Source organism: Symsagittifera roscoffensis, chromosome 1 (assembly GCF_963678635.1).
Source record: "Symsagittifera roscoffensis chromosome 1, txSymRosc1.1, whole genome shotgun sequence".
Classification (NCBI taxonomy): Eukaryota; Metazoa; Xenacoelomorpha; order Acoela; family Convolutidae; genus Symsagittifera; species Symsagittifera roscoffensis.
In genome coordinates this window covers 54,350,292-54,373,516 of record NC_087062.1, presented here as the reverse complement: position 1 = coordinate 54,373,516, position 23,225 = coordinate 54,350,292, and the positions used below count along the sequence as shown (strand labels likewise).

Genomic DNA, 23,225 nt, shown 5'->3' with positions numbered 1-23,225 from the left:
TTTGGAGCTCAGTAGGTTTACGAGGTTGAATTTCGTGTACTTTCTTATGATTTTTAAATATATATTTTTTGCTATATTGAAGATCTTGATGAAGGTGAAGGTGAACAGATATTTCGCTATTGGCGTCCGAAAGTTGCTTGGTTGTTTTTACTATTGCTCGGCTTCCATTTTGTATTGTTCCAGTTTTCTTTCAGTGCACTTGCATATTAGTCTTGATTTCTGACTAATTTATTCAAATTTGCAAGTTTTGAATTGAAAAAAAAATTGTGATTAATCCTGCCTAATTTAAATCAAATACTTTGTCTATTCATAATATAAATATTGCATGAAGTTTATAATGTGGCGTTGTTAACCAGATGTTTGGCCGAATATGGTAAAAGACACGAAACTTGTAATAAAACGCGCATAAGCTAGTCTGAACTAGCGATTTTATGCCCTCATTGTTTTGCAACAAATACTTAACAACTGAAAAATTCTGAGAATAGTCAAAAGTTTTCAATTGACTGATTGGTTTATTTATGATAGTGTGTTTCTTAGGCAGGTGTTGAAATGGTTTGACCGAGTTTTGTTAGCGGTATCTGTGACCTAAACAACGATAAAGTTTAAACGGTTTTCGCTATTGGTTTCCAAAATATCCTGCTCAGTGTAGTTTTTGCTACCTTAGTTTCCATTCGTGGTGCAATGCACTTAAATAGTTATCCGATATTGAAGTGCGCGTTTCGATTTTTTTCCAAAATGTGGTTTAAAATAGCGCAATTTGAAATTTGAAAAAAATAGCTTTTGACTCTGATTGACTTAAAGCGAGTAAATGGTAATTTCGTAATTCAGTTTTTTATTGAATTTTAGTTGACGTCGTTACGCTTGCGATCAGCAAGCGTTATCAAATCGGAATTTATATTTTTTTGGGTTAACAACTTATTTAACAGAATCACTTGAATCAGTTGTTATCTTGGTTGATAAAGAATTCAATCTTCCAAGCGTCTCAGGCAAACTTAGTCTAGAGGCAAAGAATACGCCTGGGAGGGCAATAACAATAACACTGGGTTTGAATCTGACCAAGACCTGTAGTTTGTTTCAAACGGGGTAATTCTCCCTTTTAAAAAAAATTGTCGGCCTATTTTTTCTCTACTTATGTTTTGTCGGCTTCGTTGCCCCATCTTAGAAATTTTGCTACATGCAGTATTCATAATATTTGCCTTTTATGTTATCATTTACTCCTGCAATTTGTAATGCTTCTCACCTTTACCTCGTATAATATCTCTTTGTTTTTTTTCGCTTCAACAAGTTTTCGGCCTGAATGATTTCGGTTGATATTTTATTGGCTTACTCAATTAATTTCGGGTCGTTCAAGGGAACGATATTTTGTTTGTTTTCCTCCGGATTGCACAAAACGTTAAAAATCCCAGAATAGATTTTATAGTTCAAAGTTTTTCATGGCAACAGTTTTTTCTCAAATTTTTTAATATTTAAATAAACGTCGTCGAATGTGTTTCTGGACATGTTTTCCGCAAAAATTGACATCATTCCAAGCAATATTTTGAAGTTTTTTGGTTGATATCTCAATATAGTACAAAGGGGGGACCCTTTGGGTCGGCAGGGGGTCGAATTCCTGAGGGGGGCGTCTGCCCCTCGCCCCTAAATCCGCTGGTGACTGCTTGCACACTACCTGTTTCAGGGGCGGATCTAGGATTTTCTCGAGGGGGGGCGGATTTTCAAAAAACTTTTTTTTAGGTCGACCAAATTGATTTTTCGAGCTCTCTCAAAGCGCTGCTTTGTCCCTATTTGGGCCAAATTTTCTGCGCCGCAGGCAAAATTTTGAAAAAAAACAGGCCAAAAAGGTGTTTTTAGGCACTTTTTGGAAAATTTTGACCGAAAAATTGCATTTTTTCGGCGCGCGCTGTCCCCCCCCCCCCTCAAAATTAGTATATGTTGGCGCCTTTAGAAAAAATTTTATGCCGGTCGACCAAAAATGGATTTATTTAAAAGTACCAAAGGGCGTCCGCCCCCCCTAAATCCGCCCCTGACCTGTTATCAACGTTTTTGATGAGGAAGCTAACTCGGTTTAGAAACTTTTGATTCGCTGTCGTAGTTTTTGCCTGTGGTTTTTTGAAAGGGCAGGGCGAGTTGGAAGTAGACTCATTTTTCGGGCAAAACCGCTTCTCAATTTTTCCTAATGCTATTTCTCCCTAATAAAAGCCGCACTGGTGAGAACGCTCTGATTACTGTGTTGAATATGCCTAATTTAGTTGACTGTTGGTTTTGTTGGATGAGAATTTGCAAAGCACTAATCACTTGATCTGAGTTTGACATAAATAAATAGCGCTCGTGTTCATTCGATGGAATGGAAACAGGATATTTAAAAATCGAAGCTTTTATTAAAATCGGGCCGGGGTGAGCTTTGTTGTGATTAGAGTGGTGTCGTGTTAGTGTTGCTGTTCTGATCCAATCTGTTTGCTATCCAATCTAGAGCCAATTGATGGCAAACAAACTCATATTAAACAGGAAGACATCGAAATTCAAAGGAAATTTTGAACAAGCTAATCGTTTCCTCTCTCCCACTGAATTGCCCCACTGACGACTGAGTTAATGATAGCCCATCTAAACTATAAATGCCTACAGGAGAGGATGCATGAGTATAAAAGCAGGGAACCCACTTGTTGTATTTCGCACTTGAAATTACACTTGTTCAGCTAACATCTTAATCAATAATGGTCACAAACAACTTCCGTTTGAATGCTCTTATCAAGTTGTTTTAAGTCATACGACAAGGTTGAATGGAAATGAGTAAGGTATGCTGGAGTCCAGTTGTATTTAGACAACCGCGTATTCATACTCATCAGTAAGCAGACAAATACTATAATTACTGATAGCATTAGGTTGACTGAGGATGAGATCATTCGGTATAATATTATTCTTCCGACTTTCGTAACGAAAGTAACGAAATATTTGTGCTCGGTTGTTTTTTTTTTCTTCAGACAAATTTCGACTTTTCATCTAGCCATTTTTGACGTATTTTTAAAAAATATCATTAAAAATGTATTGTTGCCCTGAGCTTAATTTTGAAAAGATATTTTACCTGTGATCATTTTTCGTAAATTTATGTGGGCTAAAGATTGCCATTTGGGACAATAAACGCGCGATATATTTCGCGCTATTAACGCGTAAGCGGAGATTTGAACCGTCTAAGAAATCGTTCCAAATTGGGTGAAGGAAGCGTATTTGCCATAATTGCCATGTTTCTAGGAGCGAAATCTATCAGTTTGTACTTTGCATGGCGTGTGGGGGATGGATGATTTTCACAAAAAATATCAACTTAGAAAAAACATTTGTTAAATTACATTAATTTTTTTCATGTTATTATTGCTCCATAGACCTTAAAAGGCAGTCGAAGCATTCAGGTCTTCGCCCTGATACGAGCAGTCTTGTTATTTTGATAGAGCTATTTAAAAAAATAACGAAGCCTTCGGAACTTAGAAAAATAACTTTCGCCAAGTATTGTGATTTCGCTTGCGTTATCAAAGCATTATAGAATCGGAACGGACTTTTTGCAAGTAAATAATTAACACAATAAATGAATAATTTCGATTGCTAACTAAATTATGGATTCAAATTTGACGTCTTCTTTGGCACACTTAACCTAGCGGTAACGAATATGCCTCGGACGGCAAAGTTTTTGCCAGGGATTTGTCTTTTGAATTGTCTTTTTATTGAAAAAAATTGTATTGTCGGTCTCCCGTTTGTCTTATGATTTTTGTCTGCTTTGTTGCCACATCGCGAAATTTTCTCGTGATTTAAGAAATTTACGTTTCAATTCAAAATCAGCTTTGGTTTGTTCCTGTAATATATAAAGTGAACATCCCTGTTTTTGTATAGTTTTAATTTTCTAAGTACCAATGAACGAAGTGACGACACTTATTTGTTTTTAAGTTCATTTTAAATTTTATTGCTAAAATGAAGGCAAATTATGCTCTCCAGTTACGAATATGCAAATTGAACTAAAGAAACAGGATAGTTTAAGTTCTGAAAGTCGATTTTAAGAATTTTGACCTTTCCGATAGGCAAGAGTGTTGCTATCGGGTACTAGACTTTTTGCCGTAAGCAACTTAGTTCACAGCATCTCCAATTGCTGAAGATCTCCAGATTCACCCTAGTTGTCTTTTTAGCAGTTGTAGTTTGGATCTAGAGTTAGTGCGTCTAGAGTTAATTAGTTACTCATTCTACAGCTGAAAAAATGTTCAGGTGTGGATTGTTTTTTTGTAGGGTTAATTGACTTCGTCTTAATTTATGTTTTTGTCAGCTTATTGCCGGGTGTTTTATTTTTTAAATAATCTGTTAGAATGGATTGTTTTTTTTTCAATTAAATTTCGAAGATTTCGAGGATTTTTTTTATTTTAAACGCGTTAAAACGCAATTTCAAAGCGAGTTTTTATTGAATTTTCCCCGTTTTTTTGAATGCGTGGTTTCTGATTTTTTTAAAAGTTTTGTAAGGGTGCACAGTTAGCTCAACAAAAATTTAGCGTCATAATTACTTTTGAGCAGTTTCATTTGAAATCCAATCAAGGGAATAGTACAGCGTATTGTTTCATTCTGTTTTCATTTGGTTTGTCTACAAAGGTATTTTGCTGCACAAAATTCAAGATTGGGGTTGCTTCTGGCTGAATTGTTTCGAAATTTATGTATTCATTTTTTGTGGCTATGCGTATCACCAACATATTTGACACGGTTGATGTAATTGGGTTATTTTGTTATTTTTTGAGTTTGAGTTTTCTGCAAATTCTTTTTTGTGATAATTGTTTGAAAATTGTCGTCATTTTTTTGAATTATTAATTTTTTCGTTCATTTTGATGTTCGTTTATAGCAGGCAATCGAAAGTGCCTTGACAGGAAGTGCCCCAAATGTTCTTGACAGACATACTGTGTGTTTGGTTCCAATATTTTCTTTGGAATTTTTGGCATATGATTTATGGACCGAAATCTCACTTTATTCCTATCCTTTCCGTCTTATAGTCATTAAATTTGCGAGAACAAGTTTCTTGTTTTCGGGATGTGGACTTTTTCCCGTTAACAATTTTTTTTTACAAATCTGAAGTTGAAATTGAAGTTGCTTTATTAATGAACCCTGGCAATTCCGAGAAGCCTTCCCAACTGGCCCAGAGTTAAGGCGGTTATCCTTGCGCCAAGGTCTGGGACTCGAGTCCCGGTCGGAACTTGTTTTTTTTTGCAGTAGATGTAGGAAATTTAAAAAATGTTCCAGGAAAAATCGACTTTCGTTTGTCAGCTTATGTTTTGTTGGCTTACTTGTCGCATTGTGGAATTTTCTTGTACGGTAAGCATTTTTTTTCCGCTAAACAGCTTCATTCGGCCTTATTATTTTCGGATTAGTTACTTTGATCTGTGTCGCTGCGATTTTTCTTTTCTAAAATCTGTGTTGCAAAAGTTGTGTTGCCAAATTTAATTGCTCAAGTTTTTTGATGTCCTTTTTATGTTTCAAGTGATTACTTTTTTAAAGAATTGCCAATTTTTTTTTCGTGTTTTCCACTGACGATTTCTTCAACATAATTCAATTAATTTTATCTTTTTCATACGAGCCTGATTTTTTCCGATATTCAGCTTTTAATTTTGAATAGCAAGTTTTGCGAAGCACTGCTTCGCTTCTGTGTATCGATGAGTTAAAAATTGAGTTGATCTTTCAGGGTTGTCATGTTTTTAGTTCTGTGAAAAAAAGCCCCGTTCTCTTGTCGAGGGTCTAACCGGCCACCTCTTCAATGGATAACCTCAATGTCAAGAGTTCCCGCTCCTCGCGAAGACACAGTCATCACCATACCAATCATCACACACACTCTTCGTCATCTAATCATCATTATCATTTCTCTAACAACCAACCACACTCGAGTAGATCTTCAAGTAGTGTGACTTCACACGCACACCGCTCCCACAATGTTTCGGGCTTCTTCGGCAGGTCTGCTGACAGGGCTCAACTCGGTTCTCCGACTGCCTCGTTCGCGGCACCTTCCCTGTCTCGACTTACCATTCCCCATGTGAACCCCAATGCACGCACCAATGCTTTGCACCTGGCCTGTATAAATGGAGATAAACAGCTGGTTATTAAATTGGTCAATAGCTCAGATGGAAATTTGAGTTCGAGATCAGTCGATAGAAATAGCGGGAACAGTGCAAGGAATAGTACCAGGAGTGCCAAAAATGTTTTTAATGGTAGGTTCAGAAAGTTTTGTTATGTTAGTTTTACAGTCTGAATCGTTCGATCAAATAGATTTGAATCATTTGTGTCTAAAAATGACCGATCATACGAAAATGGTCTAAAGTTTTTTTGTAGAAAGAACAAAGAGTGTTATTATTCCCTCTATATTAATGCGTGGATCAGCACCTATTACCATGAGGAAAGAATTGTTTTTCGCGCATGTAACGGTTTAATAATTGAATACAGAACAATCTAGAATAGCAGCAAATACTGATTCGGTGGTACATAGGATAGATTTTTTGATACAAGTTTTGGTCAATCATTACGCTTGCGATGAGCAATCATAATCAAATCGACTCTTAGACTTTTATCCAGGTGAACAATTTGTCTAACATTTTCTCAAATCTGTACTTTGTCAACCATAAGCATGTGTGCATTTTGAAAACCCGCTGTTTTCGCAATTTGCGTTTTTTTTCTGTTGGTTTTCAATTTACTAAATCAAATTTTGTATAATTTTAGTTTTTTCATTTGTCTCAGTTCTAATTTTTACTCGACTTTTGGGTTATGTATGCTAATGCCGGTGGTGTATCGACAGCATAAAGCTCGTCTAGGATAAAACGGGTCTTATGCACTAAACGGCCCAAAATCTGTATTTCTACATCTTTCCAAGTTCCAAGCGAATAAAATTATTGGCCGAAATAACCAAAATTATAAAATTTTCTTCTGCTGAAGCCATTTTGCAAAATTTTTCTCATCCGGGCAAAATTATCCAAGTTACTTGAAAAAAAAAATAAGACAAAGTTTAACATTTTGGTAATTTCGGCTAATATTTTTTTATTTGCTGGAAGTTTTGATTGAATTGCCTGAAAATGTTGCTTGAATTTGAATGGCTTATATTAACCAGTCAGATTCGACTGCATAAGTTTTAATTCAAGATATAAAAATTTTGATTTTGGGCCGTTTTGTGCATAAGACCCGATAAAAGTTATAAAAATGAAAATCGCATCGACTAGCATAAACATTGAAACAAAATGCATTGGGTCTGTCGTCAAAAATGGAGGTCGCGAATTAGAACAAAAGCGGGACCTTTGTGTGGTGAGGGGCCGAATCCTCGAGGAAGAGGCGTCCGCCTCCCCCCCCCCCCCAAAAAAAATCCGCCCATGGGCGGGGTGGGACAGATGATAATTTATGTGATGAGGAATTCCATTTGCGTTTTGGTTGTTTTGGAGAAATTTTCAAAATTCTATTTCTCAGAAATGCAAGTCCTAATTTGAAAGGATCATGATTGCTGTTTTGTATTTCGAATTTCTTTAACTATTCCCACCCTTTTAGAATGAAAGGCGGAGATTCATTACTAGGCACAAATCTCAAATGTTAAGTGTTGAATTCTTTCAAAAAGTGGTATATCGTTACTAGATAGCAAGCGGATGGTAATAGTTAAAGAGATCCTGTGTTTCTGAAATATAAAGCTATCAAAATTATGCTAGTCGATACATTTTCAGGTTTTCAAACTTTTATGCTAGTCGAGTGGGCACCGCTAATGCCAGTTATTCTTATAGCTTGCCAGCCAATCCATCCCCTCTCTTGAGTTATAAGTTGGACAAACTAGACTATTTTTTCTAAATTTTTTACTGCATTGCAAAAATAAGCATGGTCTGAAAGTTTCACAGCAACCGGCTATCTTATTGTTCTGACCACGGCACTGAAAGGGACCCAAAAAAAAAGAGCTGTGGATTAGCTTATGTTTTTCCCGCTCGATTTTGATTAATTTGAAGAAAACTTGAATGTAATGAAGTGTGGTATCATATTCAAACGCTTTTAGCCATGTTTCGTTCGGATTACAAATTGAAATTTCATAAAAATGGTCGGTTTCGATTTAAAAAAATTGAAATTAAGAAATTACCCTAAACTCGCAATTCATTTCTAATGCAATTTTTAGCTAAAATTAGCAATTATGGTCTATAAGTTTTGCAGTTGTGGAATGAATTCAATACCCTTTTATTAAAATATAAAAAAATTCTTTTTTGATCTTAATTTTTTTTTCGATTTTTTCAATCGCTCTGTTCGGAAAATTGTGCTGCTTGCACTGCATCTACCTATCCTTGTTAGTCTCTAGTCGTGCTTGCCATAAGCTGATCACTAATTTCAGGTCAACAACTTCTAGACGTTGACACTGCGGATAGCCTGGGCCGAACCCCTCTGATGTATTGTGTACTGGGAAACAAAGTAGACTGTGCTGAATACCTCATCAAGTCTACAAAGGCAAACGTAAATGCATCCGACAACCTAGGGAGAACTGCTCTGCATTGGGCAGCTAACAAGGAGCATCACAAGATGCTAAAGTTGTTGATTCAGAAGGGAGGCGCGGATTGCAGGGCCAAAGATAGAGATGGTCTGACGCCGTTTCATATGTGTATGAAGAACAGAAATTCAAAAAGTACAGCCTTGATGATGAAGAATTTGAATGCAAATGACTTGGAAGAACAAGATAACTACAAGGTAGCTTTGTGACCAGGGGCGGATCAAGGATTTTTTCGAGGAGAGGGTGGGGGGCGGATTTTCATAAATTTTTCGAAAACTTTGTTGATATTTTTTTTAGGTCGACCAAATTGATCTTCCTAGCACTCACAGAACACTATGATGACCCTATTTTGACCAAAAAGCTTGAGCCACTTGCAAATCCGCCCTTGTTTGTGACAACATACTGAATTGACCTTTAATTATTGTTTTGATAATCTCTTGGAATCGGTCTTATTTTTTTATGAGCTACTATCCTTGAAAAATTATATTGAACAACTTTGCATGAAAGTTTCTCAGGTATTGCTTCAAGTCTGGGGCATGTATTAGTTGAGCAACTAATGTATTAGTTGAGTAACATATAATAATTTTTTCAGAGAACTGCATTGCATCTGGCTGCCATGTACGGATCGTATGACCAGGTGCAGATGCTGCTTCAAAGAGACGCCAATGTCGGCATCCCAGACGGAGAGGGAAAAACTCCATTGCACTGGGCCATCAACAGCAAACATCAACACAGCTGCTCAATTGTGCAATCTCTGGTGGAACACATGCCAAGTGTGGTCAACTGGCAGGACCATGATGGCAGGACCAGTCTCCACCTCGCTGTGGCCGAGGGAAGCTACAACCTGGTCAAGACCCTGGTTAGTTGAAGTCTCAGCAACGGTTCAAAGCTTCATACTGAAAATATTGGGAAGAAAATGAACCTGAATTATTATTACTGTTGCTTTGCGTATTTTAGTAATTGGGATTGAGAACTGTCCCAACGTTTAAATCGTGGGATTGAGAACTGGTCCAACCTTCAAATCTTTTGGCGTTGCTATCAAATGTGAACTCGTACGGCTCGAATCAAATTGCATTCATGTATTTCGGTTTGCTTGCTGTGTTGTTGTTGTTGTTGTTGTTGTTGTTTGTAGCTGCAAAAGGAGGGGTCGTCCAATTCGTGTCTTCATTGCTGTTTATTTTCAGTAATCCACAATCGAAGATTGTGGAGATTGATTGTTTTGTCTCGTCCATAAAACAGTAACTCTGGCTTTCCCAGATTTCGCTAAGAGCAGGAAGGCCCCCTTCTGACAGTACTGAATAAAATCTGTTCTGGGGGGGGGGGCAGTTTTTTGATACGGAGTTTGAGTGCTGTCATTTATACAAGAGAGCTAGTGAGCGTAGTGCCATATTGCGCCGGCCCTTTTTTCAAACACATTTATTATGTGCTCATTTATTTGGTGCCATTTTGCAGCAATAGCATTATGTCTTTGTATCCGGTTTATTGATGGCCAGGGCGCAGATGCTGGGACGTATATGACTCGTAATCTTGACTCTTTTAAAGCTACTTTTCCTTCAGTTCTCGCTTTGTGTTGGCGAAGTGCAGATTGCCTCTGTGTGTTAAGTTGTTACTGCAAGCTGTTGAAATGATCATGAATTAATAAAGTTGGCATTTCTAGATCGGCACTGAAGGCTGTAAGCTCTCCTGCCTGGACAACATGTTCCGCACTCCGCTGCACTGGGCGGCGGTCATGGACAACGAGGCCACTGCACCCCAGATAGTGACACTTCTGCTGAACAAGGGCTGCGATTGGACATGCAGTGACTCTAACGGGGCCACTCCACTGCACTACGCCGCGCACAAAAACAATTCGGTAGTTGCAAATTTTATATTTTTTATTTTAACGTAGTCATTTGTAGCGCCTCTGTGCATGAAGCAACAAAAAAAACATTGCTGTGCTAGTATATTGAATGATTCGATTTTGACCGCAAATCAATTAAACAATTTCAAAAAAAATCAAACAGATTTTTTTTTCTAAACTTAAACAATTCCTGGCATTTATTTTTCGATGTAATCATTTTTTCCAGATTTTGAAAAACAGCATGAGTTTCAGAATAAAAACCTGTTAAAACTTAAACGAAGTAAAATTTTTAAAAAATAGTTTTTTTTTCAGGAGACCATGCGTGCTTTTCTGGAATTCAGTGAACTGGTGGATCAGGCGGACATCGAGGGCAGAACTGCTTTCATGTGGGCAGCCGGAGCAGGGGCACTGGAGACCCTGGATGTGATGCTGGACTGTGGGGTGGATCTGAGTCAGAGCGATAAGAACGGGGCTACAGGTGAGAATGAGATGACAGTCCTCGAAATGACTTGTCAAAATAGGAAACAAAACTGCTCTGGGTCAGTCAGTGAGCCAACGGTGGCCATTAGAAGATGGTTACCGATGGCGGACTTAAAACAAAAATTGGGTTTTTTGAAGGTTTCATGACAAATTATCCCTTACCTTTTTATCCCACGCGGAGGTATCCATTACAACAATAATCCAGCAGTTAGAATAGCCCAGGACGAAGTAGCCCACTCAAATTAAAATGTCCGATCTGAGGAATCAAACGATTAAAATATCGCAATATGTTAATCAAAGGAATTAAAACCGAGATGCCACAATTGAACAAACCGATCGACGCAATGCTTACTTTTGAAAAAGCACTTGAAATCAAATTCAGTTAGTTCAAAGCGTGAAAATTTCAGCGCATTTTTAAAATCAACCGTTTTTCGAACTACTCTAATAGACAAAATTAAGCGCAAATTCAGGATTTTACTCTCTAAAATTCCTGTTTGCAATGTCCACTTTGGACAGCATTTACTTCGAATTTTTGTTAAGTTTTGACATAGACCGAGGACAAATCATCAGAGCTAATGAAACTATCAGAATTTGGTTTCGAAGACTTACCAATGTAATCCTGGTCTGAAAATGCCAGATTTCGTCATCTGCACTAAATTTTTTAGTCTGCTGGAAAAACTAGAAAAAAATTGCCGAATTCAAGAAAAATTTCACACTACCTAAATCATTTTACTCCGCCGATTCAAGAAAGTGTTCACTAGATGCAAAACTTAGTGCAGATGAAAAATCAGGAATTTTCAGACCCGTCTTACATTGGTAAGTCAGTGAAACCAAACATTGATAGTTTCATAGAGGGTAGCTCTGATGATTTGCTCTTGGTCTTAGTAAAAGTTTAACTGAAAATCAAAGGAATTGTTATCTAAAATGGATATTGAAAAGCGACATTGAAGAGGGAAAACTTGAATTTGCGCTCAATTTTGTCTTCTAGTGCCTCAAAGTAAAAAGCTATGACTCGATAATCGGTAAAAATTGTCCCCTAAACCCCAGCAAACCCCACTGTACTGGGTACTCTATATGGAGGCGGAGTGAGGGAAAAGGCAAAATTTTTGTTGTATTGGCCTCTATCACCTCCCAAAATGGCTTGGGCTATTGTGTCCATTGCGATATATTGGTATGGGATATTTTGTCCTGTCACCTGTTTCATGATTAAACATAGGTCTTCTTTTTCTTATTAAAAGAGTGAAAGTAGTTTGAGCGTCGAATGAATCTATTGATGCTTTTGTTTCAGCACTGCATGCCGCTGCCACTTCTGGAAACGCGGACTGCGTCAAACTGCTTCTTAATGTTAGTTATTTCAGCAGATAATTTTGACATCAATTTTTTGTCTGGAACAACGAATCAAATGGAGGGCGAGTTGTGTATCAATTCTGTTCTTGAAAAAAAGTGGTTCTTTTGGTGCTTTGAAAAAAGTGTTCTTTCCATTATAGTTCCACATTTTGTGTCTCTTCCTAATTGCAAAAACACTGTTTTGGTGGGCTATAATGGGAAAGGACAGCAAAAAAACATGATTATTTTTTATCAAGGTTGAATATGAGTTTAATAGAAATAATTCTGAGGAAAAAACGTAAATTCAACTGCCATCAAAACGGTAAGAGAAGCTTAAGTCTTGGAAGTCTTGGATACTTTTCCAGATAGGTCTTTGAACAAATCGGCCGTATCTATCTTGGCAAGCTCTTCCGGCTCCAGTGCCAATAGCCGCTGCAGCTCCTCATTGATGACATCTTTCTCCGCTTTCAAAGTGTCCAATGCGTAGTTTGCAAACTGCGATTCCTTCTTCACTCGTTTCAACATTTTCTTCATACCTATAGGCAGATATGATTGTAATAGTACCTCATTATATATTCAGGTGTTTTAGTTTTTTTGTTTTCCTCGCAAAATCAGATACCACAAATAATCGTCGGATTGGGTATTGGGTTGAGTGATGTATCATTTTAAAGCCCTTTCAGTCGTGATTTGAACTACATTAAAAAATTCCCAAAACTGTTTTCTAAGTGTCGAGAAAAACAGGTTTGAAATTTTTGATTTTCGTCTTAATTCGAGCGAATAAAGCAAGCGAGCAGGCTTACAACAGCTGAATTATGCCTAATTTAAGACCTTAAATCTTAATTCTAAGCAAGCAAGTAAAACTAGTTTTTGGAGTTCTTTAGCTTCATTTTGGGAACCAAAAACTTCAAAAAATTCATACATTTTCTGCAAAAATCTTTGAAAAATTTTTTTAAAGTTTTTTTTTCTAGTCATTTTTCGACAAAAATTTTTGTCCAATTTGCCTATATTACTATTACTGTCTAATATGCCTATATTATATTTTTACGTCAGATCTTTTTATCGACACCAAGCACAAAAAACTAAACTAATTTGGAAAAAAAACTTTCTAAACCGTAGTTTTCTTAAGACTATGTGCGAAACATTCTATGCTACTTACACAGTAACCGGCTATCCTTGTTCTGTTTTTATCGCTTGTTGAGTCAGTTGTCGACTTAAGGTACGAATTTTTTAAAATTGTTTGAGGTCGTCTGATATGGGAAAAACTACATTGTCTGCATTGTCCAAATTTATTGAACCATTGTTTAGTTGGAATGGCTAATCATGATGACCGGAAAAGTTCTAGCCCGTTTAAGTACCGAAGAAATTGGCCTTCATCTTAAAACCTTCTAAGACCTATATGTAAGCATGTCAAATATAAAGAGAACTAATGATATGTTTGCCTTGAGTGAGTCGCGATATCTCGTCTTCCTTTTCCTTGTCTATATCTTTGAAAGCATCCCTTCCTTCTTCGATCTGTTTCCTCAGCTCCCCATTCTGTCTTCTCAAGTCATCCTCTTCGTATGCTTCGCAGTCTGCAATGTAAGCGAACATGGCCACAGTCTTCAGGTCCATGTCGTCGTCATCGTCTTCGTTTTGCTCGTTTCCTTCGTCCTCGTCTTTGTCTTCTTCTGGTTTCCACAGCTCCAGACTTTTACCCTGGTCCTGGAAAATGTCAGTCTTTTAACTTTGACTCTTCTTGGAAAGTATTCCATATAAGTTTTAACCTAGCGCAGGAAAATTCTAGTCATTGAACTTTTTCGCAATGTTCCTTGATTAATCGACTTCTTCAACGGTAGTGATCACAAACGAAAATGGATTTGTTTCTAGTAGCTTTATCAGGTCCTTTTGAATTTCTCGATCAAAAGTTTAGGGAAAAAGTTGGTCCATAGACCACAATCATAGATTTAACCTGAGGCGGTGGTTGCATAGCACCTTTGGGCGCTGCTGCCTCGGCATTCATGCTCTCTCCTCGGCCTTCCTCCCTCCTCTGCTCATCTTGGACATCCTCTTCTCCTACAGTCTCCTGGTCGGGCAGGTACTGTGAGCTAGGAGGCGTGGACACGTGACTCTTCGTTGACCTCGTATCCCGAGTTGCACGGCGACCTGGCTCTTTTTTAATTAATCATTTGAATTTTTCAATTATTTGCCAATTTTCGACGTAAAAATATTGTGAAATGCGTGATGAATCTATGCAAATACCAGAAATGTTTTATTTTGATTCAAATAGTTTGTTTTTCATTATTTTGAATTAAGTTTTGCTTGATCGAATTTGTAAATTACGTTTCGCTTTATCGAATTTGAGACAACTTTTTTTTTTTTTTGGAATCGGAATCACGACAAATATGGCTAGAATAATAATGGCATTTGACACCATACGAGCTTTTTTAAATTGATTTAAATATGGAGAAACCCCAACGCCATAGTTCATTCCCAACTCTGTAAAAGCAAAAAACAGGCAAATTATTGGCAAAAATTAATGCTTTCAAAAGAATAAAGTAATTTTTAGACGGAACCGGTCACCTTCTTGTGCATCTTGCATTTCCTCACTTGCCATCTCCGAACTCTCTTGAGCTTCCGATCTTTTGCCTCTCTTGTTCATAACAATGAGCATAACGTACACTTCTATAATGAGCAGGGTGATTGCGAATCCGTTGAATATTGAAAACTTAATTATGGTATCGAGAGTGTCTGACATTAAGATCTCTTGTAGCATTTGGAATCCCAGGAACTCGCATAGATGAACAGTGAAGTAGATGACAGCTAGATAAAGACCTCGGAAAGCGTAGAGGATTCCTCCGTTCATACTTTTCAACACGTTAGCCAAAACTAAAGGTAGAAGGCCGGCCATCGCGTCCAGAATTCTTTTCCATTCCTAAAATTCATGAAGCCATTTTGATTGAACTTCGTCTTTACTTTTCAATGATTCCGTAAAAGTCTGATTGAGCCAGTTTTACTACTTCTATATCTGCACAAATCAAATTGTTATTTTATACTACGAATTTGTTTTTTCGCTTCTTTTAAAGTTCCTCGATTTTTTTCGGAAGTCTGATTTCACTTGTAATCGGGAACTAGACTTTTGTTTCTGTAAACAACTTTTATGCATATCTGCTTTAATTTTTCAAATTCAAATAAAACTACTGCTTAGTTCATTTGAGGAAGTACTTATTTTTTCAATTATATGTATTGAAAAAATATTGATTTGTTTTCGGATTTAGGGTTTTCAACTGAATTTCTGTCGTCTGATTTTCCGTTTTTTTAAATGCAATTTTTTCTATCTGGTACGCTTTTCAATCATCTTTTGAAAGCTTTAGTTTCTTTAATTTAGGATTCGAACAGTTCTTGTATGATGAAAACACGTCTTTTGAAAATGTATGGGATTTACTTTTTCAAATTTTTTTGTGACGATTTGGAAAATATTCTCGTTTTTCTCAAAATTGGAAAAAGTGGTTCTAATAGAAAGACCGCCCATTCCCCTATTTTCTTGTGAGGATCCGCTTCACTCTCTTGTAATTACATAGTCTCTTTCTACCATAACCCAGTTTCTACAGCTTTCGAAAAATTTTGTGGGAGGAATTTTTTAACCCAATTTTTCTATTGTAATTACATAGTCTCTTTCTACCATAACCCAGTTTCTACAGCTTTCGAAAAATTTTGTGGGAGGAATTTTTTAACCCAATTTTTTTGTAGAATTTTTCTTTTTCTTCAAAAAATATCCGCCCAAATCTGAGGTCTTAAGTTCAATCGTAAGCACGGGTTATGGTAAGCTCCTCTGCATAAATGGCTACATCCAATGTTTTAAGTCTCCAATTACCCGTTCTTACAAATGAACTTGAATTGAAAATGGACAGGGTAGTGGACTTTTCTCGCAAACTATTCTTTTGTTCGAACCCGCGACTGTGAAGCCATTAATAGATTGTTACAACTAAAAATTGCAACTTCTTTGTCCAGTGACTGTAATTAAGCGACTATAAGCAATTTTACTGCAACAAAAATGGGCAGTAAAATTGAAAATGGGCAACTTTTTTCACGGTTCTGCCGTTTTCTCTACAATTACAGGAAATTCACGGGCTAAGTTTTGACACGTCTTGGATAAAACCCTTTGTTAGAAAATAGCCAGATAAAATTCTATAAAATTTGTTTTCAAGGCGTAGTTTGGTCATTTAACTTGAGGACGCCAGATATTGCTTATATTGCCAGGTGGTTCATATTGCTTATAAAATTCCTTAAAAAGCAGGAGCACATTGAAACTTTCGGCAAAAAATTCGTTGGAAAGCTAAATATCGAAGCTAGGCCCTCTGGAGTTCTTACTAAATTGGGTCTAACTGTAATTTATAATGAACAAAAAAAAGAGCGAAACTCGAAAATTAATTCATAGCCGACAATCAGTAAAGAAAAAAGTGAAGAAACGCATAGCTGAAAAAAAGTGAAGAAACGCCAGAAAACAGGAAAAACTTATACTGACTTGTTTTAAAAGAAATCTCATTTCTTAAAGTTTAAAGAAATAAGTATATGGCCCAAGCTCTTTGATTTTCAAAATGGTTTTCGAGTTTACTTGGTGAAGTTAGTAGAAATAACCCAATCTGAGAAAACTGGATCAATAGGTTAAAATTTTTGTTGCGCTGGGTAATCTGAAAATGGCTCTTTTCCACCCCTTTTTGAATTTTTCTGAAATTCAATATATGAAAGTCTAGTTAAAATTACTTTTCTTGTTATAAACTGCATCAAAACGTGTCAGCGTGAACTGGTGAACAAATTTCATACATGCAAAGAGACGTGTGAACAATTTTTGAACAGCTTAGTTTTGCAATTTTAGGAGCCTTGAAAATTTTTTTGTTCCGCTGAGGAAAGAGGAGAGGTGGTTAAAACAAAAGTTGCTTGTTTTTTGGCTCTTTTCCATTTAGTTTCTCCCCACATTTCAAATTTTCCATTTTTTTAATTGCCTTACGTGTCACTATGGTTGAAAGCGTGATGTTACGAAGTAAGATATGAAGAACAAGCAATAGTTAGTTTGTTCACCATGCAAAATTATTACCATTTTTATCACCATAATGAAGTTATTACCATTATGAAAACGTAAAATTAGTTTTTTTAGACGTGAAACTCACATGCGGGGGGAAAGTTGAGAAGAGCCTTTTTTAAACAAAAGCAATGAACTGAATTTCCAAAAAATTTAAAACCAAACCGCGATAAATCAAAAACAAATCATCGCGACCTATATAAGTGTCTCTGCTACGTTCTCCACTATGTACTTAGTTTTATGAACGCGTCAGCGGAGAATTTATGCGGCTCAGAATTCACTCCAAATTCAATTGAGGCAAGTCACCTGGTCTTATCAATGCGTTATTAGACAAGAAACAGCACTTTGCGTTTCACTTAGCGTAATGGTCTCCGCCTCTCAGTTAAAAGGTCTGTGGTTCGAGGCCCACCATGATCCGAGCCAGTTGCTTGAGTAAAAGGCAAATTACAAAGAAATGCAAGTGACTTTTAAGCAAGTATGCAACATTGGCTTTTCGTAAGTAGGTGAACAGCTCCCTTGAGGAGAAATCGTCTTAATATAGCCAACGAAAAGTTTCATTATTATACCTGAAGGAGAGCGTCCAGCCACTGCTTCATTCTCCCATAAGGAGTGCCGTCATGTCCTGACGAGAAGAGAGAGGTCAGTCCTGATGACTGTGGTGTTTCACTGTTGTAGTCACTGTTGAAGTAGAACACTATGGCTGCACTCACGCCAAACACCACACCCCAATAGACAAGAGTGCCTAGCAGAGACAGAGCAAGAGAAAGGCTCTTTTCAAGATTTCAGATCTCAAAAACCAAATTCATTCAAAGATAATTCAAAGAAGTAAAAATATTTTGGCCGATTTAATTTTGACCAGAGTCTTTGCTGATTTTTTTGAACACAGAAAAAGCCCACGCCTTCATTTGGAGGAAGGGGTTTGGCAATTTTTCCATACCCAAGGTTGTAAAACCCTTGCTTTTTAGAGCATGTAGTTGAGGGAGGGGGAGGGGGAAGAAAGCCAGAATGCCTGATTTTGGTCGAGAAGTTCAAAACATAGATCGAGCCTAACCTAAATTTTCAATATTTTATTTTTTTTGAATATTTCAATTGTTTTAAGCTCGAAACGAGCAAAATAATCTGCTCAGAAAACACCTCCGTCAGAAAAAGTAAGCGAGTGTCGAGTTGGCCCAGCGGCAATCACACTGAATCTGTCCCTCACGGGCTTCGATCTCAGTTTTACGTGTGAAGCGTGAAATGCTTTTGGCTCATGTCAGAAGCCGCTGCGCCACGGCTCGCTTATATGTAGAGGGATTGCTTGTTGTTTTATACCTCTATGCAAAGGATTTCGTTTCACTGTAATGTAATTGCTGAAGAAAGACACGCTGTTGTAATGTCATTATTTATAGAACTCGTATGACATCATTTTATCATACCAATAGAAATAAAATTTCATTGCCAAACGATGGTATTGATTAAAGGAATAATGGAGTTATTATAAAACAACAAGAAATCCCTCAACAATCAGGTGAGCCGTGGCGCAGTGGCTTCTGACATGAGCCAAAAGCATTTCACGCTTCACACGTAATACTGAGATCGAAGCCCGTGAGGGACAGATTCAGTGTGATTGCCGCTGGGCCAACTCGACACTCGCTTACTTTTTCTGACGGAGGTGTTTTCTGAGCAGATTATTTTGCTCGTTTCGAGTTCAAAACAATTGAAATCTTCAAAAAAAATAAAATTTTGAAAATTTAGGTTAGGCTCGATCTATGTTTTGACTTTCTCGACCAAAATCAGGCATGCTTCGACTGTGCTCGACCGCGGAATTTCAGTCGACGCAAAACTGCACCTTCTCGACTCAAAGTCGAAACATAAGTCTAGCACCTCGACCCGGGTAACATCGTGCTTGAATTTGGAAAATTTGAAAAATGGGAGAGGTGGGAGTGGAAAAAAGCCTTTTGACGGGGACAGAGAAATAAATACATTGATAACATTTATCGTCGGCTTCTTTGAGAAATTTTATAAAATACAATTTTGTAGTCGGGGTGTTATGGAAATATGGGCTCTTTTCCATTTTCCCATCCCCCCCTCCGTAAAACAACAACACAAAATTGTTTTGAAAATTGTTTTGACATGAGAAGTTTTGTAAAAAAAATTTTCACGCTGAAACATTTTAAGGCAGTTAATAACATCGAAGCCATTTCAAATAGGCTTTGGTAAATGGGATTTCAGAAAAAAAATCAAAAGGGGGGGGGGACAACAGGAAAAGAGCCAAAAGCTGCATCAGTTATTTCAACAATTAGTTGTTTCTCGAAGTTTTGGGTAACTGGTAATTTAAAAAAAAGACACGTGCCTGTAGCGTTTATTCCCATAATCCAGATATATCTGTAGACTAATTTTTGAGCAGATAAATGGATGGTAATGACCCAATGGGATGAAGAAAGATCTCAATTGAAATCTGTTTTGAGGTTTGAAATAAGAGATAAGTCTGAGTTTCAAAGATGTAGAAATATATTGACACCTCGAAACAAATGCACGTGCATTAAACAATTCAGTTTATGTGTCCTTGATAGATTAACTATAAACAAACGAAAAAGGTTTTTATAAGGCTTGATTAAGGTCGGCGAACCGGGTGCAATTCCTTTAGCAGGCTCATCTTAAATTGATTTGCCGCTCCTGTTTAAGTCAACGATATTGCCACAAGACTCCTGGCCTTTTTCTTTGTTCATGGCTTTTCTTAACTCATTGATTAAATTTTTTGTGCTATTATGGCTAAATGCGTAATATTATGTTGTAAAGGTATCCAGAAACGTTAGGGCGACAATTCATAGCAAGCGACAGCTCGTAAGAAGGCTTTTTCGAGTAATGCATGTGAAAGATTATTCACATCATGAATATCCTCGAGGAGGGCATTTGTTACGGAGACCAGAGGGGTAAGGGCTTGGTATTAAAATTGCTTTTGAGGTCTAAAAATCCGGTTTTGGTTCTACTAAAGCTAGTTTCACCGCGGGCCTAGTAAGTGTTCCTAACACTGTTTTGATTACGCTTGAGCGCGCAATGCCACCAGGACCGGTAAACGTTTCAACAACCTTACCCAAGGGCCAAATGCCTCGTGAAGTAAAGTTTTCGAGGATCCAAGATGTCATGTTTTTCTATTGTTTCCTCTTTTTGGTTCCACTTGGTTAGTTTGATCAGGGTTGGAGCGTATTTTTTCAGGGTTGCTTAGTTTATTCGTATTTGTTTGGTCGTAGAATGAAGCTGCGGTAGCCTAAATGAATAGCCTACCGATTAGGAAGTTGTCAGGTGTAAGTGGTAATGTGTCATTAATGTCCCAACTTACATGGGTCAGTGGTCTTGAATTGTGTTGAGTCCTTCGCATTCTACTACAATAGTTGAGAAAAGATCCCTGGAAAGTCTGTCCGATCCTAAATTCAATAGAAAGACTCGTTCGATCATCGAAACGAGACGTTCCCGCAACCCACTAAAAAGAGGAGCAGATGGTGGGTTAAGACGCCATTCGATTGACATCAGCTGAAGCTTGGTTGCTATTTCATCTTCGTTGATTTTTAAGAGTTGTTTCATGATTTTTCTACGTGCGGCGACGAAGTATGCTGCGTTATCCGAAAGAATAAGTTTACGAGAACCACGTCGTGCCATTTATTTGCGAATTGCTATCAAGCAATTTTCAGTTGTCAGATTGTCGGTGGTTTTCAGGTGGATTGCGCGCGTTGTTAAACAAGTGAAGAAACAAATGTAGTTTTTTTTCGGTGGTATCTTTTTCACCAATATTGATTGGACCGATGTAGTCATGTCCAACGTTCTTGAAAGGATATGGATTCGTTTCCGGGTCATCGAAGCGCTGTGCAGGTAGATCAGCCATGAAAGGGCTTAAACTTTACCTCTGAAAGCGGCGGCACAAGAAACAGTGGCGGCAAATGTGTCTCAAGGCTTTTCTGAGACCCAAAATTATGAAGCTTTGTTGCAGGCAGTGTCGTACAGTTTCGGTGCAAAGGTGCATGCATTTTTGATGAGCCTTTTTGATCATAAGTTGAACCGAACGTTCCTTTGCATGTAGAATAATAGAGTGTTTAGTTGCATCTGGCATTGGTGAATGTCTCAGTCGTCCTCGCACGCGAATAAGATTACCATCCATGAATCGTGAGTATGCCAGTAAAGTATCTTTTTTGTCCAATGCTTTGTTGGTAGTTAAACGTTTAAAAGTATCAGGGAAAATAGTGTCTTGTGATTGCTCGTATAAAAGAATTTTTGCCATCTCCCGGTCGTCTATTCTAAAATCGCGTTTTCGTTTTTGATGAAGAATGTCCTTGAACTGTACAACACGAGCAGTAGCGCGGATTAGACGAAGTCAATCGGAAAAACTCGAAACATCAATGGTTGGTTCCCTTTTCGCGCTAGTAGAAATGTTTTCCTGTTTCACCATAGCGTTGGTATGGCGAATTGTACTGTCGACTTTTAGTGCAGTAGTTCTCTCCTTGTCTGCAGTTGTGAAAAGCGGTTGATAATTGTGTCGTCCTTTAGTTTTAGTTGAGGCCAATCCGATTCTGGTGATAACGGTGATTACGAACTGGAAATTACCGCTTTTTCAAGTAATGCACGTGAAAGATAATTCACATCATGAATATGAATTGGCGCCTGCTACGAATTGTCGCCTGTTAATAATTGTCGCCTCACGTCCAGAAACACGTGTTCGCAAAGTTCCATTACAGAGTAGCAACATTGAAGTTGTTTTTGAAAGGGGGTGGAAGATAGCATCATAGTTTGTCTTATTACTCTGTTAAAAAGAACAAAGCTATAACATAGGTCAATCAAAGACAGCTGCAAGCATATTCATAGATTTGGAACTTGAAATAATATTGCAATACTGCAACGCTGATCAATCACAGTTTTATCATCAATGTTTCTGTGCAGTATTAGAGAAAAAAACTTTGATTTTTCATTTTCTAATGTACACTATGATATGAGGGTTCGAAGTTGGGTAGTGAGCTGTTTTTGCTAGACTTGTTTAAAAAATAAAAGACTTACATCGATGATTCATTACTGTTACTGTACTGCAACAATTAACTCTGATTGTATCTCTGATCAGAATTGAAGTGGGACTGCACAGAGTTTAGCAATGCAAGAGTTCATTTCAAACATTAATAATCGTGCATTTCATAATCTATCCCGGATCTCTTCCTTCTAAATAAACAACAAAACATTTTAGAACAACTTTTTTCGATATTCAGAAAATTTGATCGACTTTGACTGAAAAAGCTTTATTATTCTAAATGGGTCAACCCGTCAATGAAAGAGCAAACGAAGTGACTTATGGCGTACTCAGGTCAAGTTTTTGTTTGTTCACCTGACACTCGAGTTTGAACTTTCCTGGTTCGACTTGTGCATGTTCTTAAGTTCAATTCAAACTCATTCGCTAAAAGGAGGTTAGTTGAAGCTCTCCAATTAGGAAAGTTGAAATTGCGGGAAAAAGCGTGATTGAAGTTTTGTTTTGTAAAGAAATGTAAGTTTTCAAAATTCTCAGGGGAATAAAAAAATTATCTATTGACTCAGTTTTCTCTAATTAAGAACCGATAATCATAGTTCAGACTCTTACAAAGGTCGTGATGATTTTTTTCTGTAAGAGTCTCAAAATTTGTTCAGGCTCAAATTTACTTTTTTCGAGACTTCGATTTCTTTTTGAAATCAGTTCATTTGCTTTGTTAAAAGAAAGGTAAAATGCACTATCAAACAGCAAAAGTTAAAAGGTCACGAAAAACGTGATCGACTTCAAGTCTCGAAAATGGCATTTAATTTTTAGTTCGGTTGAAAGAACAGGTTGTGCGAAGCTCATTTTCTTTTGCGAATATTACTTAACTTTTCTGACTCCAAAAGTTATGGCTCTGGGAAAAGTCCAAGTATTGATTTTGTGAGCGTTTTCGCTAACTATTCCACCAAATCTGATATCATAAGGTTTAATCGAAAAATTATGTTGTTGAAAGCCTTTAAGAAAACAGTAATGACCTTCCGCTAAGTCGAAGTTTTGAAAC

General features: G+C 37.3%; 2 protein-coding genes across 6 annotated transcripts in view; one reads left to right on the top strand and one right to left on the bottom strand.

Annotated features, from left to right (window-relative positions):
* Window positions 1–5,696: 5,696 nt before the first annotated feature.
* Window positions 5,697–23,225, top strand: part of LOC134845746 (inversin-like) — a 54,576-nt gene continuing 37,047 nt past the window's right edge. For all 5 annotated transcript variants that reach the window (XR_010162762.1, XM_063862835.1, XM_063862826.1 and 2 more), the window contains exons 1-6: window positions 5,697–6,212; window positions 8,348–8,697; window positions 9,093–9,359; window positions 10,158–10,352; window positions 10,653–10,818; window positions 12,109–12,164. Coding sequence is in view for 4 of the 5 variants with exons in the window: in XM_063862835.1 (XP_063718905.1) it covers window positions 5,765–6,212; window positions 8,348–8,697; window positions 9,093–9,359; window positions 10,158–10,352; window positions 10,653–10,818; window positions 12,109–12,164 (1,482 nt within the window). In the remaining variant the exon portion in view is untranslated. The remainder of the gene's footprint in view (window positions 6,213–8,347; window positions 8,698–9,092; window positions 9,360–10,157; window positions 10,353–10,652; window positions 10,819–12,108; window positions 12,165–23,225) is intronic.
* LOC134855119 (uncharacterized) lies at window positions 12,480–22,468 on the bottom strand. The gene is made up of 6 exons (XM_063871527.1): window positions 22,225–22,468; window positions 17,769–17,944; window positions 14,706–15,057; window positions 14,095–14,294; window positions 13,586–13,847; window positions 12,480–12,682 (listed from the first exon to the last, which is right to left on the bottom strand). The coding sequence occupies exons 1-6, from the start codon at window positions 22,235–22,237 to the stop codon at window positions 12,480–12,482; spliced, it is 1,206 nt and encodes a 401-aa protein (XP_063727597.1). The 5' UTR covers window positions 22,238–22,468.